This window comes from Leucopleurus acutus (genome assembly GCF_964270905.1).
Source record: "Leucopleurus acutus genome assembly, chromosome: 2".
NCBI lineage: Eukaryota > Metazoa > Chordata > Mammalia > Artiodactyla > Delphinidae > Leucopleurus > Leucopleurus acutus.
The window spans coordinates 74,538,930-74,557,411 of NC_139143.1; the positions used below are offsets into that span (position 1 = coordinate 74,538,930).

The 18,482-nt window shown below is 39.4% G+C and overlaps 1 protein-coding gene across 1 annotated transcript in view; it reads left to right on the forward strand.

The window, feature by feature from the left end:
- Positions 1–7,695, forward strand: part of RGS5 (regulator of G protein signaling 5) — a 48,044-nt gene extending 40,349 nt beyond the window's left edge. Inside the window, exons 4-5 of the mRNA XM_082865760.1 lie at positions 2,868–3,034; positions 7,249–7,695. Of these exons, the coding sequence (XP_082721886.1) occupies positions 2,868–3,034; positions 7,249–7,410 (329 nt within the window). The 3' untranslated portion in view covers positions 7,411–7,695. The remainder of the gene's footprint in view (positions 1–2,867; positions 3,035–7,248) is intronic.
- Positions 7,696–18,482: the final 10,787 nt, after the last annotated feature.

An 18,482-nucleotide genomic window follows, 5' to 3' on the forward strand; every position in this document is an offset into this window, starting at 1 on the left:
TTGAGGCTCTGTGTGGGCTCAGCAAGGAATAATGTAGGGATTTTTCAGGGCTGTGTACTGAGGACTCTACTGGGGTGTGGAGTGGGCAGGGGAATAATGTGAGGCAAAGAAAACATGTGTGTTCCTCACAGAATAGAGACTTTGGCCTAGAGTAGATTTGACTCTGACCCAAGAGGACTTCCTCAGGGGTAATGCGAATTCCTCAGAGTCTCTGAGGAATGGACCAGTAGAAAACCAGAGGTTAAGGAGGAGAAATCATCTGGGGAGTGGGGTTAGAGGGTCCTAGGAAGGGAGCCTCTAGAGAATCCTCAAAATCCAGATGAGAGAAAGAATAGCTTTAAACATCTCCCAGACCAATAATAAATCCACTTTATGAGTCTTGATTGAGAGTGCGTACATTGACAAAAAGCCTTGAGATAACATCATGGGATTCAAGAGAATGATGAAACCAGTACACCAGGAAATGGACTCAATACACTGGAAAGTTATTTTCCAAGTGCATTTTCTGTATCGGACGACTTGGTAAATGTATGGTAAATGTTAACATTGCTGTGGAATCCTGGAATGTATCCTCAGGTCATAAATAACAATGTTTCTGAGGACTAGCATTTTATCTCTACCGTTTTCAAAGATGTGGAGAGGGTGATTCAGAGTGCCTGAATCACCATGTTGTGGGGACATGGGGCTAATGAGAATAAATTGGCCCAGACTTATTCTGTGAATTTATTGCTTTGTCTACAATCTTAGACCTGATTGTGTGGGCACTCATAAGCCTTCATTCCTATCGTCATTTCCCGGTAGCTAGAAAGTGCCTGGGAATTTTCTCATTTCAACAAAGACTACCTGACACCTTTTGTTTAAGAAACAATGAAAACTTTAAGAATGATAGAGAGAGAATTCGGGGGTTATTTCTTCTTTCAGCATGTACCATTGACTCCCGTGCCACTAAATGATAACAAATAGTGCCAGAAATATGGTGGGAAATACGGGCAGAGAGAGAGGGAAAATACATCTGATGTTAACCAGGTAAACATTATCAAGTGGTTTCAAAGTAATTCTTCTAGCTGGGTTTCTAGAGAAAATTGTTTATCACACCTACCATCACTTCCCAATGTATTTTTAGGTGTTGATCAATAAAAAATGGTTTTAGGTTAAGTACAGGGAGAGGGGATTAAAATGCAAAGTGTCTTGTTTGGATTCAGAATCACTGGTGACCCTAATCCAATTAATTATAACTTAGTCATTCTGTTTCTTTAGAACTGAACACAGTTTCAGGGAACTGTGAGGGGTATGAAGACAATAAAAATGCACAGAAGGAAAATTGAAAAAAGACAACCATATATTTCAGGCTTAATCATCACATTTTGTGCATATTGTATGGAAATCGATGTATTAAGCAATGACTAATGAATGAAAATTTAGAGTCCATAAAAGGAGTAGGGAGAAATACTCAAGGGGAAGGGAAATAGATAGAAATTAGGTCAAAGGAAATGAATTCAGTACATGAATATGTCTGCAAGTAAAACTAATGAATTGAAGAAGTGTCTCCTGATGGGGAACAAGTTAGAAAGGTGGACCCTGATGTACTGATTATAGTCAGTCCAACCTTCTGCCTTGAGAGGCAAATGACATGCCAGGCATGTCTGTAATTGTGATACAGTCTGTGGAAAACTAGAATTTTCTCTCCTTCCTTTAGAAATCTACTTTCCCTACATAGTAAATGGACATGGATTCTCTCTCAATACATATGCATTTGTTAGAATTTGGGTTTAAAAAAAATCATATATATATATATATATATAAAGAGAGAGACAGCTTCAAAAGGAAGAAAATATTGAAGATAAAGAGTGATTTTTCCTTTGTTCCTCTCCAGTGCCTTCCTAAATCCTGACCTTGCCTTCTACTTATCTACCACTTTGGAGGTTAGAGCTGGAGGGGTAGGAAAGAAAAAGAAAACAAAAGGATCAGGCCCAAGAATCTCTAGTAGATAGATAGATAGATATTCGTATATAGATGTATATATATTTAAATTATAAGCTGAAATATATTCTACAGGAGCAACAGTGCACTGAAAACAGAATCACAGTAGTTATACTGAATTTAATATGTTTATAGACTGATGTATAATTGACGGGCATAGTAACTACTCTGCAAGTGGTGACTTCATTGGGTCCCTTCCCACTCCTCCTTCAGGTCTCAGATGGAATGTCATTTTCTCATGGAGGCTTTCCCTAAACCTAAAACGAGGTTAGGACCCCTTTTGTTACTCTTACTATCTTTCATATGGTTTTCTTTTGTTGTGTACATTTATTTGTGTGTGTTTCTTCATTTTCTTTTCTACCTCCCCCAGGATCTATAAACTTCATTAGGGCCGGAACCATGTCTATTTTATTTACCATAATTCCCAGAACATGATATTTGCTCAAAAATCATCTGTAGAAAAACAAAAAGACTGTAAGTAGTTCATACACGAGAATCAACATTAATGTTGCTTACACTACCAAATCAAGTTTTAAATGTATTTTTTTCCTTTTGGTAATTGATAAGTATCCAGAATGGCATTAGTGTTCACAGTGTCCCTGGATGTTGTATACAGGTAAACCTTCATCACCTAAGTATAGACTGTCTGGATCTGAATCCCAGCTCTGCCACTTACCAGCTGGTTAACTAAGGGCAAGTTACTTGATCTCTCTGACTTCATTTGTAAAATAGATTCGTCATGAGGAGCAAATGAGTTAACTTTTGTAAGGTTATGGCATAAATGACAGGAATATATAGTAAATAAACCTAGGCTACAACGTGGGATATAGTGTTAGATAGATAGATAGGGTGAATACATTTCCTCAAATAACCTTTTTCCTTGCTAGACGGACTTGCCAGTTTCAAAAGTTTCCTGAGGTCTGAATTTAGTGAGGAAAACCTTGAGTTCTGGATGGCCTGTGAGGATTACAAGAAGATCAAGTCCCCTGTCAAGATGGCTGAGAAGGCAAAGAAGATTTATGAAGAATTCATCCAAGCGGAGGCTCCTAAAGAGGTTGGTCCTGATGGGAAGGTGGGTGAGTGTGGTCAGCTCAACAACTTCTCAGGAAGGATTTCCAACGGCAGTACGCTTTGCAGCCACAGGCTGTTCCTATTTGAGAGTGGGCCACCTTTCGTAAGCGCCTACTGAGTGGAAAGGCAGAGCAATACAGTCGAGCAGGTATGAACTTGAACTCTGTTTAGGTCACTTTCTAAGCAATCATGGGTCTCTTTTCAGTAGTATGTGATCGCAAGTCAGAATGATACTAGTTGTATGATCTTAGATAAATGATTGAGTCTGTCTGAACTTAGTTTCTTTCTTTGGGAAAAATGAGGGTAATGAAGGCTATTTTTGCAGGATGGTTGTGAGGATGAAATTAAAGAGCGGACGTGAAAATGTATATCTCAACATTTGAACTAATGAATGCTTACTGAATGTTTCTACCACTTAATTTCTTCTCTCTTCCTCTTGCCCTTCTCCTCCCTTCCCTTTCTTTTCTTATGAAAACTCTCTCTTTTCCCTTCTATTCTCCCCCATCCAGTTGTTTCCCCCAGGCCTTTTCCATTTACACTCTAGTCAGGGGAAACAGGGTTTCTACTTACAAAAATCAAATGATTACAAGATAATAGTGCTAGAGATGTCAGAAGACAATGTACCATTAACTGACTGCTAAAGACAAGATGTGTGTTGATTTCAAAAAGGATTTGGGGTAGTTTATCTGCCCTTTGCTGTTTATGAAACTGAATTGAAAAGGCTTTCTCTGGAATTCAGGATGGCCTCAGCAAGACCTGTTCATCATGTTTTGGTCAGGTCACTAATTTCACATTGCACCCCATAATCCAATCTGGACATCAAACATTTCATCAAGATTTGGGGTCAATCACAGGGGTGATCTGAGCAAACCCTCTAGGTAGGCAGTAATTAACTTAAGATTATTTGAGAGGGGAAAACCCCAATACCCTTTTTCTCTCTCAGGTGCTCTAGACTCTTGAGGTCCCACCATTTGATATTTATTCCTTTGGTAATGCATTATTCATCACTGATCCTTTTTGAAAGATAAATATGTTTGAATGGATGGACAAATTATATACCTAATACCAACAGATGAGCTCCCTCCATGACACAGGAGGTAGAGGTCAGGAGCATGAGAGTATAGAGCACCATGGGTCAAGGTGGAGAAAGTGAGAGTCCTAAGATGGAACTGGGCTTAGTCTTGCTGTGGAATCTTATCCAGATCTCCTGTTCTACTCCTCAGGCTCCCACCCTATGCATATATGTTAACTTCCCCTACTTCTGATGCCTTTTGTGCTGGGACATTATTCTTCTATCCACGTGGAATCTCTATTTATGATGTTACCAAGGAGATTAGTATTAAATTTGACACCCATTTTCTGACTTCAACTGATCTCCCATTTCCAGCCTATCTTCCTACCAACATCATTCCTATTTACAGAAGTCTAGGATTTGTTGCAATATCTGCACATCGTGGAGACTCATCTGGACTATTGCTTTGAGCTCCAGGAAAATTTTGTTCTCGAGGTTCCTTACTAGAACATTGGTGTTTATCATGAAAATATGAGACATTAAAAATGAAGTTTCAAAGGCTTCCCTGGTGGTGCAGTGGTTGAGAGTCCGCCTGCTGAGGCAGGGGTCACTGGTTCGTGCCTCGGTCCAGGAAGATCCCACATGCCGCGGAGCGGCTGGGCCCGTGAGCCATGGCCGCTGAGCCTGCGCGTCCGGAGCCTGTGCTCCGCAATGGGAGAGGCCACAACAGTGAGAGGCCCGCATACCGCAAAAAAAAAAAAAAAAAAAATGAAGTTTCAAAATAAACAAAACCCTGGCTGAGTTACTAGAACACACAAATGGTGGCCCTCATTATGAGGACCTGTGAGCTCAAAATAAAATAGCCTTGGCCTCCAGTCTCCGAGCTGGGCATCAGAGAGAATGTGGATCACTCCTGACACATAATAAACATTCAGTGAATATTTGTGAGATGAATGGGTACAGATGTCCCAACCCAGACCTTTCTCAATGTGTACCTTTGGGCAAGTTTCTCACTAAAGCTCTCTAATTCTCTGTTCCCTTAACTGTAATCATCTCACATATATGTATGTGTACCTAGAGGATGTTTAATAAATTGTAGCTGTTATTTTTAAAAATCTCCAACTCTTGTATTTTGACCCCCAAATTTACTATTTCATTTTGGTGACCAGCAAATTGACCTATAAAACAAATCTACCAAAAAAAAAAAAAAAAAACCAAAAAACAAATCTACCCAGGCAAATAGTAATCTAAATTTTCTTTCTCTGAATATTCACCTCAGTTCTTTAAGATAAGGAACTGCAGGAGAGATACAGTTGTAAAAAAATTGGAACTAAGATTAAAAAAAGAGAAGTGACCCTGCGTAGTTCAATAAGTAGAAAACTCGTATACTGCAGATTGTCAACTGTCCATATTTTAAATTAATGAAAAATATTTTCTTGGCTCTCTAGTAAACGGATGAGTATATATCAACATGATTCATTAGAGGAACCCATGCACATAAAACTTATCAGATAAATAGCTGTTTTTGCTGGTGCATACAATGTGTTAGAAAGTTTTAAATACATCACTTCTTTAAAAAATAGGATTAGGAGATAATTCTATAATTTTTAGAAATGTAACTATTTGAGTAAGGCTGCCCACCTAGCTCAGTATATATTTAAAAGAAGGAAGAAATATCGCTTTCGTGTGGTGAGAAGAGTAACAGACTGAGAGTAGAGAAATATACATGATAGCCTCACCTCTGTCCCTCACTAGCTGTTTGTGGGCCTGTAACGACCTCTCTGGGTCTCGGAGTCTTCACCCGTGAAGGCAGGAGTCAGACTACCTCACCTCTGGGGCTGTTTCCAGTGCTGTCTGTGTAGTCTTCCGCCATTCCTGCATAAAGCACACAGGCCCCTCTCACCTGTGGAAAACATGTCATAGCCTCAACTCACTTCATCCTGGACCTTCAGTCACAGTCACTCCTGTGTGTTCTGGCCTGGTATTCCCCAATCATGTCTTTGTCCCTCTGACCTAAAGCTGCTTCATAATTGTCTGAGCCCAAATAGCTTTTCTCAGTATCAAGCACTTCTAGCAGGCCAGGAGAGACCTAAAACATTTTCTCATGTTCCAATTCAAAATATTGGTTGATTTGTTTCTTTCACTTTTACATGCAGACACCTTAAGAGTCATTGAAACATACTACGTGTTGTACAGTGATTTCTCTCAAATCATACTCAGACAAGCCCAGGCAGGTTGTACACTGTACAACTCCAGGGGCCATTTACACGGACCCTAACATGAATGGTGTCCCTGGGAATGGCTCGATGTAGTAGCCCTGCATTCAGGACAAATACGCCATAATGCCTTCCAACACTGCAGTCTACTGGGTAAAAGCAACATTGCTGGGCTTTTGAGTTTTCTCTCTACCACTTATGATCTTGGGCAAGTCACTTAACATTTCTGTCCCTCAGGTGTCAAATGTAGGGGTCAGTATTGCCTCCTAGAGTTGTAAGATTCAATGAATTCATAACACAGTGCCTGTAAAAGTTAAGCTCTCCGCACTCATTAAGTATTAGCTGCTATTGTTATTATTGTTGCACTAGAACCATTGTTTCCCGCTTAGTTTCAGGAAAAGACCAAATTTCTTTATTCTTCGAGAACCATGCAAAAGTTCTTGGATTCCTGGTCAGAAGTTCTTTCTCTCTCTTCATTCTCCCCACTAGGTGTGAAACAAAATGCTGTGGTAGGAGGATTGTGGGATTAGGCATCAGGATACTTGGATTCAAATTCAGAGTCTCTGCATTCAAATACATTTATTAGTTCTGTGATCTTGAAGAAGTCTCTATCTATATCTATCTATCTATCTATCTATCTACCTATCTATCTATCTATCTTTCCCCTACAAAAGGAAAGACTCATTCTTAGGGTTATTGTGAGGATTATATGAGGTCTGCATGTGTTGGCTGCTTGTTTCTAACAGTGGGTGTCTATCACTGGTTGATCTTAATCTGAGTCATGCATTTGTTGAAGCATTTGTTGAAGTTGCCTTACCCCACTGCGTATAAAATAGAAATGATATTTCTCACTTGCTATGACTCTCTTCCCCTCGTGTGTTATACTGGTGAGAAATTCCACTTCTCTCCCAACCCCTCCTCAAATCCCATAGCCTGGCTGACTCAGTGACCCTGTTTCCTGTCTCATAGGTGAATATTGATCATTTCACGAAGGACATCACAGTGAAGAACCTGGCGGAACCTTCCCCAAGCAGCTTTGATGTGGCCCAGAAAAGAATCCATGCCCTGATGGAAAAGGATTCACTGCCTCGCTTTGTGCGCTCTGGGTTTTATCAGGAGTTCATCAAGTAGCAATGTAGTTGGTCTGTGAGAATCATCCTGACAGTTATTTCCTCCACAATAACCCTGCACTTTCCAGCAACCCACATATTTTCCTATAGCAGCTTTTGCTCAAAAACTCTCAAATGGAAAACCCCAGAGAGTGTTGCTTCCTCCTTTGCCCACATTGTTTTGGATGTTTATCTATTGCCCAAATGCCTTCCTTTTCCAATTTCCTCTTCCTGCCCCCATTCTTAATTAAGCTCTACTCTTGTATGTTGTTGTGAAACTCAATCAGAATGACAGAAAAAAATCTATCAAAGGAAATATAAGATAAGAATATGATATCATTGAATGTAGGTCCATTTGGTTTAGGTAATGGATCTCCCCCTAAATTGGTATGAAAAAGAATGTGGATGTGGCAAGACCAGTTTCAACTGAAACTAATTGATCTCATTTTTTAAAAAATTCTGATCCATGAGGGGGTCACCCCTCTCATTATTTCTGAACTTGGTTAGTAAAAGTTGCTAAGCATTTTATGAGGCAGAGCCACTATTGGATTTTTTAAGCAAATACGTTGTTAAAAAAATATTGATCTTCTTCTGAGAGCATCTTTGTGTTAGCTAGAGATTATAAACAAGAGATATAGATACATAAATATGCTGTGTTTATATAAAATCGATCTGAACGCCATCCATATAACTTCTTTCCCTATACTTCCCTCATACCTTCCCATGCATAAGGTTACCAAATTCTGTATTAAATCAATGACCTGAGATTGACAAGGGACTACTTTATACACGTATCTATGCCTCTAGTATGTAGGCGCAAAGTTTCGATTTTCAAATTATTTAAAATTCGTGTGAGTATAAAATTCCAAAATTTCTGACTCCAATCATATAAAACAGTTGCTACTCATTGCAGTGGTCTCCCACCTCAATATCAAGAGGGCTGTACACTAAGATGGGAAAATCTTGTCAAGCCTAAAACGGTTAGTTTTCCTATGATGCCATCAGTTTGTTTAGTAAAAGACGATTATCTTTAAAACACCAAATTATCTTTGGAAAACTTAATTTGACTAAATGCAGAGATGTTCTAAGTGAGGTAAAATTTTAAAGTACCCTGCATTTTGCAAAATAATTTGATCTTTTAGCAACCCCTCACTTCCCTCCCTATTTTGCTCCCTGCATTAATGAATTGTATTTATAGTCAAAATGCACATTTATACCCCTAACATGCCTTACACACAACCAATTGATAAGCCATGGTACTTTTAGTAGGTTTAAACTTTTAATTCTGTATTTCCTTATTATAAGTCTTGCTAGAATTTTTTTCTTATCTTTAGTAGATTTGATTAAACAATGATTTACATAATCTAGTAATAGAGTCAAACTATGTACGAATATAACCAAGGTGAGGACACAGAGTTAACTAAACAAGTAATTTTTAAAGGACTAATAAAAATCTGAAATGTTTAAATAGAAGACTACATTGTTTAGTCTTGTATTTACTCCTTTTGTTTCTTTTTTTCTTTCACACACTCCTAGTTTCACATGTTTGTAGCCCATTTATTCACTTAATTCCTAAGAGTATTGAAAGTGAAGCAACTATATGACTGTATTCTTTGAGTAAACACTGACTGTATTTGTTGGGTTTTCCTTTTTTTTTTTTTTTTGTATTTCAAAGGCTAATGTGCCCTTCCTGAATACTTGCCATTTCAAACTCTGAAAGTGGGTCGGAGTGACTGGGTCTACTGCCAACTCTTGCTAGTCTGGTATGAGTTCATTCATATTTGTCAGTATTGCTCACTTCAAAGAAACTCCGTCATCAAGCAGTCGACAGCTAGGCCAGACCAACATTGTGAGTATGAAAAAGAAGTTCTCACCATGTCTATTCGTGTAGGAGTGACAAGCAACTCACAACAAGAATTCCCAGCACAACCATCCTCAGCATCTGTCTATGCTGCCCCAAATCAGTATAAAATCACCAATCCTTTACTTGCTAATGCAGCTAGAAAATTTAAGAACTGAAGAATCTAGGTGAGTTATGTTCTTCTTGAATGCCAAAACATTTTTAAGAAAAATTTTGATGTCATTAATATTTCAAATATTTTATTCATATTATTGAAACAACAAAATGTTTGAAAATACCCAGAGAATTAACTAGAGATTACAGAGTTCACCAAGATGGTTGATATGACAAAGACTCGGACTGACTGTATTCACAAACTGACTGCACATCCTATGTAAGTGGGTAGAATTGTCAGTGGAGGATAAAAAGGACCTTCACCTTTTCATAAGCTGAACCCAGGAGGCAGAGGGCAGGAAAAGCACCAGGAGGACAATGCTGTAAAGGCTACAAGAAGCATGAATGCCTTGCAGTCAACCGGTGACATGTAATATATATGTAAATATGATTTTAAATTTAAAGCAGTACACACACACACGCGCGCACACACACACACACACACACACTCTTCTAAATAATAAAATTAAAAGGAGTACAAATATCACAGCTCAAAATGAAAAAGCAAATGTATAAAAATTGCCCTAGAAAATTCTTTGAAATCTTTGGTGTTTTTAAACTTAGAAAAAAAACTGAGCTGCTAGAAGTTGCCATAGTAACACAAACAAAATAAACATTCTTTTAAATTTTGGGAAATTAGGAAAACTGGGATGATCTTTCCAGGAAAAAAAATGCGTAACATCTGTTTATCACTCCCTTTGCCTCCTCCCCTTCCTCCCCACTCTCCCTTGAGTAAATTGCCTGGAAAAGTATGAAACTCAATGCAGGAGCGAGCCCTGTGGTGCTGACATTTTCCTCCCTTGTGAAAATGTAACAGTCATAAGTGAATCTGGAATGTAGAGAGGTAGTCAATGGGAATAGGAGTATATGCTTCTCATCCTTGAGAGAAACCTAAGATTGGTAGGTAGGTCAGGTAACCACCATAACCTGTTTTTCTGCCTGGGTTTGATATAGTTTGTGGTTGTGGTTGGTGTCTGATTAGGATCTAAACTTGACCAGAAGAAAGAGACAGACTCTCAGAGTACATTAGGAGGCTGTGTTCCATGTTCATCTGCTAAAGCAATGCTTGTTCATGTGAACAACTCCCTACACACACACACACACATGCACACACATACACATTTTCTTTCTCTCAGATAGACATCTTCTGAAATGCAGAACTGAGGTGTTTCAGTAACTTTGCTTTCAAATCAATAGAATCAAATTTATGAAAACATTTTGTGCCCCACTCCCCATACCACCTATGTACTCTAATTCTCTATGGTATAAATTATGCTTTAAGCAGGTTTCAGTTTTTAGTGCATAAAGAGAAGAAGTTGTTAAAGAAATTGTTTTTACTTTTGTCCTCTACAAAGCCATGGATTATGCTTGGTTGATGTGCTCTCTGTATACACTCCCTTTCAACAGGGTGGACTTGTTATTATTTCCCAAAGAATAATAGATATCCAGAAGTTTCAATAAAAACTTGACCATTAGTAAATCAATTGGTAAACTAGTAAACATTCTCTGCCAGGGCTTTGTCAAGCTATCCATCCCATCACAAATTTGATAATTTGAGAATCATTTCAAAGGCTATATTTCGGAGGAATCATTTTTATCCCTGAAATCATTCCCTCTAGCAGGGTATTTTCCTTGTTTCCTGGTAATTTAGCAAGTTTGTGAGAAATAGGGTCATGAGAAAAGAAAGGGGGGAAAGGAGAGATGGGAAGTGGTAAAGAAGTAAGTGCCCAGACCTACAAAGTGAGACCATTCACTAGGAGACATTTAAGAGCAGCTCCACTTGATTGAAAATCAAATCGTTTCTGCTGTCACCATCAAGACTTGCAGGAAGGCTTTTCTTGACTAACAATGCAGACTGATGTGAAAATCCATTTTAATATCCTAGGGATTCTTGATTAGATGAAAGAAGAAACATGGAAGATTTTCTTTCCCCAGTGGGCTTGCATGTGCCAGAGAGCAGAGCATGGAGAACCCAGTTTCTAACATCCAAATGTCCAAACCCAAGGGCCAGGCAACTCTCTGTAGGTTCTGGACACGATGTCTTGATACATCTCAGTGTATGGGTTTTCCAGGCTCTCCATTCTATAAGAGTGTGTTCAATTCTTGCCTTGGATAAGGCTTTTTAGCAATTTAGCAACTACTCATTGTGCTAAACATATTTTCCTTCAAATAGGTTATATGGCCGACCAGAGCAATAGATATCCAAAGAAAGGCTCTCCCCAGCATACTGGAACTGAAAAGATCAAGACTTCCAACAGAGACATTTGTAGCTTTGAATGGAAACTTATAGCAGAGAGTAAAGGGAAAGAGACAGACAACCCGAACTTTGGAATATTATCCTCACCTCACAGTTTAATAATAATCATTTCTAGTAGAGAAGCTACAAAACCAACATTTATATCCAGTTTGATAAGCCTCTTGTTTTTTCACCTGAGACAATTTTCCTTTCTGTCTCACTCCTATATCTCCATTTCTTTTCTCCCCCTGTATGAGGATACATTTTAAATAGTTGAGTCTAACCACTGTTATCTAATAATGAATACAATTAAAAGCATTTAACTCACTATCTAGGAAAATGTATAAACTAAGGCATAGACAAAACAATGGGAAATGCTGAAAACTTTTCCAACGGAGAGAAGTAATCTGGATAATTTTTGCCAAAAGTTCTTTTCATGTCATATGTTATTAGAATTTGGGGGGACTAAATTTTTTAAGAATGCTGCAACTCGCAACTCATCTTCAGGAGACCAGCCCAGAGAAAAGTGTAGAAATGAAAGGTTTGGAAATCCATTTGTCAGCATTTATCCTATAAGTTTTTCATTTAGAAACAATGTGTTTATCTTCTAATTTTGTAACCAATACATTGTATACTATGTAACTCATACTTCTTGATAAAGCACCAAATATGTATCTGTAACCACAATCACATATACTCTATTAAATATATATCTATATAATAACCTCATATGAGTCCTTCTTGACTCCTGAACATTCTTGATATGAAACTCTATCTTAAGGTAGGCTTGTTATTCACTTCGCTCCTTATACCAGGTGAGCCCTTGATCAATTGGGAGGATCCCTCTCCTAATAAATATCAACTGTAATACAGCCTGACAAGCTAAACTCAGAAAGGGAGACACAAAGTGCCCGATATTCATACACTCTGTTTACTACTTTCCCTTGGATTCAGATGGCAACACCTTATTGATGTAGGTATTCACTGTTAGCACTGACTGAGCACATTATACCATTTGGACCCTGCAATATTCAGTGAGTATAGTTATTCCTTTCTCTTCCTGCACTGGTGAAAGATCTGAAAACCATGTGCCACTGCAAGCAACTCAATTCTATGACCTTAGATTTGGTGCTCAGATAGCTTAGGTAATGGCCTCAGATTATATAACTAGTGGGGTTGGGATTGGATGAAAGGGAAGGTTTGTATACAGAAAGAGGCATGAATAGAATCAGTTTACAGAGAGAAACAATGATGAGAATCCATGTGAAGGGAGAATGGGAGAGAGGAATTGAGAGATTAGAGAATGTCTGCTTGGCCTGTGACAGTTTCTAAGTTCTCATTCACAGTTCCCATGAAGCCTAGGTATATTTAATGTACATGCAATCACCATGGATCATTTCAGTACCATCTATTCTATTCTCCTCTTTATTTGAATTATCTTGGATGATTTTCTGACAGTTTCCACCAAGAAGCATTATTAGATCAAAGATCACTAACACTTTTATCTCCCCCACAGAGAAGTGATGCCTCGAGGTCATTGTGTGAATCAGTGGCAGAATAAAGCTTACAGGTCAGATTGCCTCTCAGACTACTGTTGATCCATTCAACCAAAGGAACCACACGCTGGGCTTCCCTGGTGGTGCATTGGTTGAGAGTCCGCCTGCAGATGCAGGGGACGCGGGTTCGTACCCCGGTCCGGGAAGGTCCCACGTGCCGCGGAGCGGCTGGGCCCGTGAGCCATGACCGCTGAGCCTGCGCTTCCGGAGCCTGTGCTCCGCGACGGGAGAGGCCACAGCAGTGAGAGGCCCGCGTACCGCCAAAAAAAAAAAAAAAAAGGAACCACACGTGATCCCTCAAACATTAAGATTACTGGTTCTAATTTGAGTAAAACAGGCTAAATCCCCCCCTGCCCTAGTGGGAGTCCATTCTATCATGTTAGTGATGTAAGCCATGTTCTCCAAGCTCTCCAATCTACAAAGTGTCTTTTGCTAATCTTACATTTTCTAAATCAGCTGTATCTTGAAAATTATTTTGTTCACAAACCACTTTCCAAATACCTTAACTCTTCAGATGGCTTCCCAATGCCTCAGTGTATTCTACATTTAAATTAGTTTCATCTAGCAAATTCCTGGTCCAAATTCCATGCTTTTCCACTTTTTAGTCTATTTCTACCTTCTCAATGTTTAAACTCATTAAAAACAATTTGAAATGTGGATGGAAATTGTACCAGAAAGCCAAGCTTACGAGGAGGCAGTCTTCACTCAATCCTTGGGAGCCAGGCCTCATGGCCAGGCCGCCGGGTCTCTTAGTTAATGTCACATTTCCAAAGTACTCCCACCTTGGGAGGATGCAGAGTGTGTGACAGACAGGCAGGGGTGGGTATGCTCTCCCACAGGTGACTTTGGAAGTCTTAGTTATGTTTTGAAGAAGTGGTGCCTTGTCTGCCGCTAGAAGGACCTGTCTGTGACCTGTGACGAATAGATGCTTTGCCTCAGATTGAGCCACTTGGCTTCTAAGTAGAATCCTTATGGAACATCACAGATATTTAAATAGGAACTGGAGTCCAGGGTCATTAATGAATAAGGATGAATGAAGATGGATATTCCTGTATTTCTGTTAACTGAATATTTATTTTGACTACTTTTTAATTTATCAGTGAAAGCCATAATATGTCTACTTGAGTTTCACTCACATTTCTACTGACAACGAGAACAGGGGTTGTTACAGAATCAGGTCTGTTCGCCTGGCACTTAGTAAGCCAAAGGCTGACATGCCAAGGTTTGTGGCAGAGAAACAGTTTATTCTCAAAGCAGCCAAGCGATGAAATGGGAGAACATGTCTCAGATCTATCTCCCTGAAAGTGAGGGGGTTGGGATATTTATGGGATAAGCAGGGTGGTCTTAGACATGGGGAAAGTTGGCTGGATGTAGAGAAAAGGTGAGGGAATCGGTGTTCTGCACAGGTGCATCTTGTTTACATGTGTCTGCATGTTCAAGATGGAGGTACTTAGCATGATCTGAAGCTGGAGTTTTCCAGCCCTCTGATGTCAAAATGCCATTCCTTAGACAGCTGTTCAGGCCCAGTTTTAGGATCGGTGGCCCCAACCAGCCTTAACTGGCTCACACTGGACAAGAGCTGACTCCTAGTTCCTGAAGTTATAGGAAGCTGGGAAGGTATACAATTAAAGGGGTGGGTGGAGAAAGAAGGAAAAATTAACCTAAAGTGAGCTTAATCAGGAAAGGTAGTTTACAGGCCGAGGGGTGTTAACAAGCTCTTCCCCTATCTGTTGTTCTGCAAGAGGAGCTCAAGAATTCCTGTTATCCGCCGGCTTCTGTTATGTCTATGGGGCACCGTTTCCAGGTGATAAGAAAAATCCAGATTCAGAAAATGTCAGAGCTGGAATAGACATCACAAATGCTCTCATATGCCTAGGATGAAAGTCCAGTCCTCCGCTCTCTGCAAAGGTTCTCTTCAGCTGAGATACCAGCACCTAGGGGGTTTGGGGGTTGAAAACACCTGAGGCCGTGGGAGCAAAGGAGGCACCCACTAGCCTGGCCAGTCAGATCAGCGAACTGCCCTGATCAGTCCAGCAACACAGTCACACACAAAAACCCACTCTGCCATCCTTAGAAATTATTCTTCCCTGTCTTCATTTTAAAGATAAGGAAATTGGGACTCATTGAGCCGAAATGATTTGTCCAAAGTTATACGTCTGGATAACAGCATGCTTCTTACCAATGATCTGATTCCCATTCTGTGGTATTTTTTCTTTGGAACAATATTCAAGTTATGCCTTATTCACATATCTATAATAATAGGTGTTCTGAAAATTGATATCAAAGAATGTAAGATACTAGAGAAATGGTAGGGTAGGGATGGCCAAGAAAAACTGTGCTTCTCAAAAGTGTACTCCTGTCCACTATCCCTCTAATAATTTTCCCAGTTAGATATCCTTCATGTTTAACAAACTACACATTTAAAAGTAAAATATCCTGTTAGAAAGTTATTAGCTATTCATACTTTAATGTGACTAAATCTAGCAGGATGATACACATTGCTTAATTCTTAAGACTTTCCTGAAGACAGCCAGAGGGAAAGGGTGTTTCGACTGAGGGGACGATAGCATTGATTGAGGGAAATAGTGGTCTGTCTATTGTAACCTTATTTTTTGAAAACTGATCATCCGTATACGTTATATATGGCCTCATTCCCTGACAGCACTGAATAATAAATAAAGATTTATGGACATAGAACAGTCTTTTATCCTACATATTATTCTAGCAACTATTAGGTATTGTTTTACTCTTTACTGGGATTTGAAGAACTTGAAAAGTTCTCATGCTAAATTCCTTAACTACCAATTGCAAACTACCATTTTCAACTTTCAATTTTTGTTAAGCATTGTCTATCATTGTTCTTTCTTAAATGTAAATTCGCCTAGGAGGAGTGACACAAAATCTTCAACAGCTTAGAGTGTTTATCTGATCATGTTACTTCTCTCATGACTTATCTGATCATGCTATTCCCCTCTTTAAAACCCTTCGATGAGTTTCCATGGTCTTGATAGGTTCCTATCCCAGGGTACAAAGGGAGTCTTGTAGAGTTGTAAAGACACATAGGCACTGTTCACTACCCATTGATTGAATAACACCTCCAAATCCATGTACTATTTTAAATATTCAAGTTTTAAAAGCAAATACAAATTCACTTAAAAACATTCCTGAATTTTTATTAGCTTATCATTTCAAATATTTTATATTAATATGCAGTGATATTACATCTACTCTCATATGGATGACCTCAAAATTACTCTTACTCTTAAAAATTTGTTTTAACTCTAAAATTTGGTTTGCCACTGTCCTAGAGAATAGCACCCTGAATCCCTATATGCAAAATTCTCTATACCAGCCAGCCTTAGGTGACATCTTGCAGAACTCCAATGTGCCATGCTTCCTCATGCTGTAGGCCTTGCATGAGGTAGTTCTTTTCACTACATTCCCTCTTTATCACCTAGCTAACACCTACACATTTTTAAAAAATTAGGGCAGAGATATCATCTTCCCTGGGGGACTTCCTTTACACCCATCAGACTCCACCTAACTAACGTGGGTGACATTCCTCTCCTCTGGTATGTTTTCACTAAAGACATGTCCCTGCCCATTGGATAGGATAATTATGTGGAACAGTTACGGAATTCACTTCTTTGACAAGTGTTAGAGAAACAAAGGTCTGGTATTTTAACTTCTGAAGAAGTCTGGACATGAAAAATTCCAGATACCCCTTTCTTCCCAAGTTCCTAGGACAGGCCATGAAAGGAAATTATTGTGGCTTTTAACTATGCCCTCAGGAAAAAATATCCTTCCCACAACCCACCACTTTTGCTGTCCAATGTGATAAATACCATTCCTGAGAGGAGGGGAGTCTGGCACCAATCAGGAGGCTTGAGGGACCTCAGTCATCTCAGACTCCTCCAGGCAGGTAGCCACTTACTCACCTCCTTCAAAGTAGCTGTGCACTGAATTTCCTTGACTCTTTGGTTTTGCTCATTTTCTGTATAAGTAGGTCAGACAACTCTCAGGTTCTTTATTCCTGCACAATTCCAGACAACTTGCTAACCATTAAAAAAATAGAGAAAAGATATAACTATTGATTTTTTCCGGTGGGAAGCTATTGTGACTTTTCATTCTAATGGCATTTCTTTCACTTTAGGAGGTAAGCAGGAATAGGGAGCTAATCTTACCCCTTTAAAAGTACACTTTATTCCTCTAAAAAAGTTTAGTGGTATTTGGGGATTGCATGTTTCTTATCTTGACAAAATTTCCCAGGCAAGAATGAGAAATTTTCCTTCTAGAATGAATAAGAATAGGTAGAAGAAGCAAAAGAGTGTATATTTTTAGCTTGTGTGAGGGACCTTCCATTTTATTTATCGTCCACCTCTCGAGTGTCTGCATCATGAAGATAAAGGCGTTTGAAATCCAAATGAAAGTATTTACTCAGATCTTAGCTCCTCAAGACAGCCAACAGATTTGCAAGAGGTTTTAAAGATACAGGTGGCATATTTTGGTAAAAACTAAATCAATGTCTTTTTGAACTGTAAGTGCAGACTCCAGAAAATCATGTGTAGATAATATTAGGCTTTAGAGATTAAAAAAAAGTGGCTTTTCTAGTTACAACCATCACTTCTCTCCTGTTGGCCCAATATATGTGGTTTAGAATCACAAAATCTGAGTAGTAGGCTAGATCTTCCTTTATACCATCTTGGGCAGCAGAAGTAACTCCCTGAGACTCCTGTCTGCAAAAGTAGGGCTACCTATATTTTCTGTAACACAAAGAGATGATGAGGAATAAATAAAATAGTATGTATGAAGAGATTTTGTAACCTGCAAAATAAGGCTTTTTTCTCCCATCATTCAGGTCAGTTTGCTCCCTGTTATATCTTGCTAATGTCAATCATCAGAGGCATGAGCAGAGAAACTAAGCACTTCTTTAGGTATCACTGGAAGAAAGAGCAATAATATGTGCTAATCTCCATTGCATTGCTCCCTTCTTCCAGCCAGTTCCTAACTGTGAGCTGAATAAAGGCTGGAGCCATATCTTTTTTTTTTTTTTTTTTTTTTTTTGCGGTACGCGGGCCTCTCACTGTTGTGGCCTCTCCCGTTGCGGAGCACAGGCTCCGGACGCGCAGGCTCAGCGGCCATGTCTCACGGGCCCAGCCGCTCCGCGGCATGTGGGATCTTCTCAGACCCGGGCATGAACCCGTGTCCCCTGCATCGGCAGGCGGACTCTCAACCACTGTGCCACCAGGGAAGCCCTGGAGCCACATCTTATTCCTTAGTATCTGTGT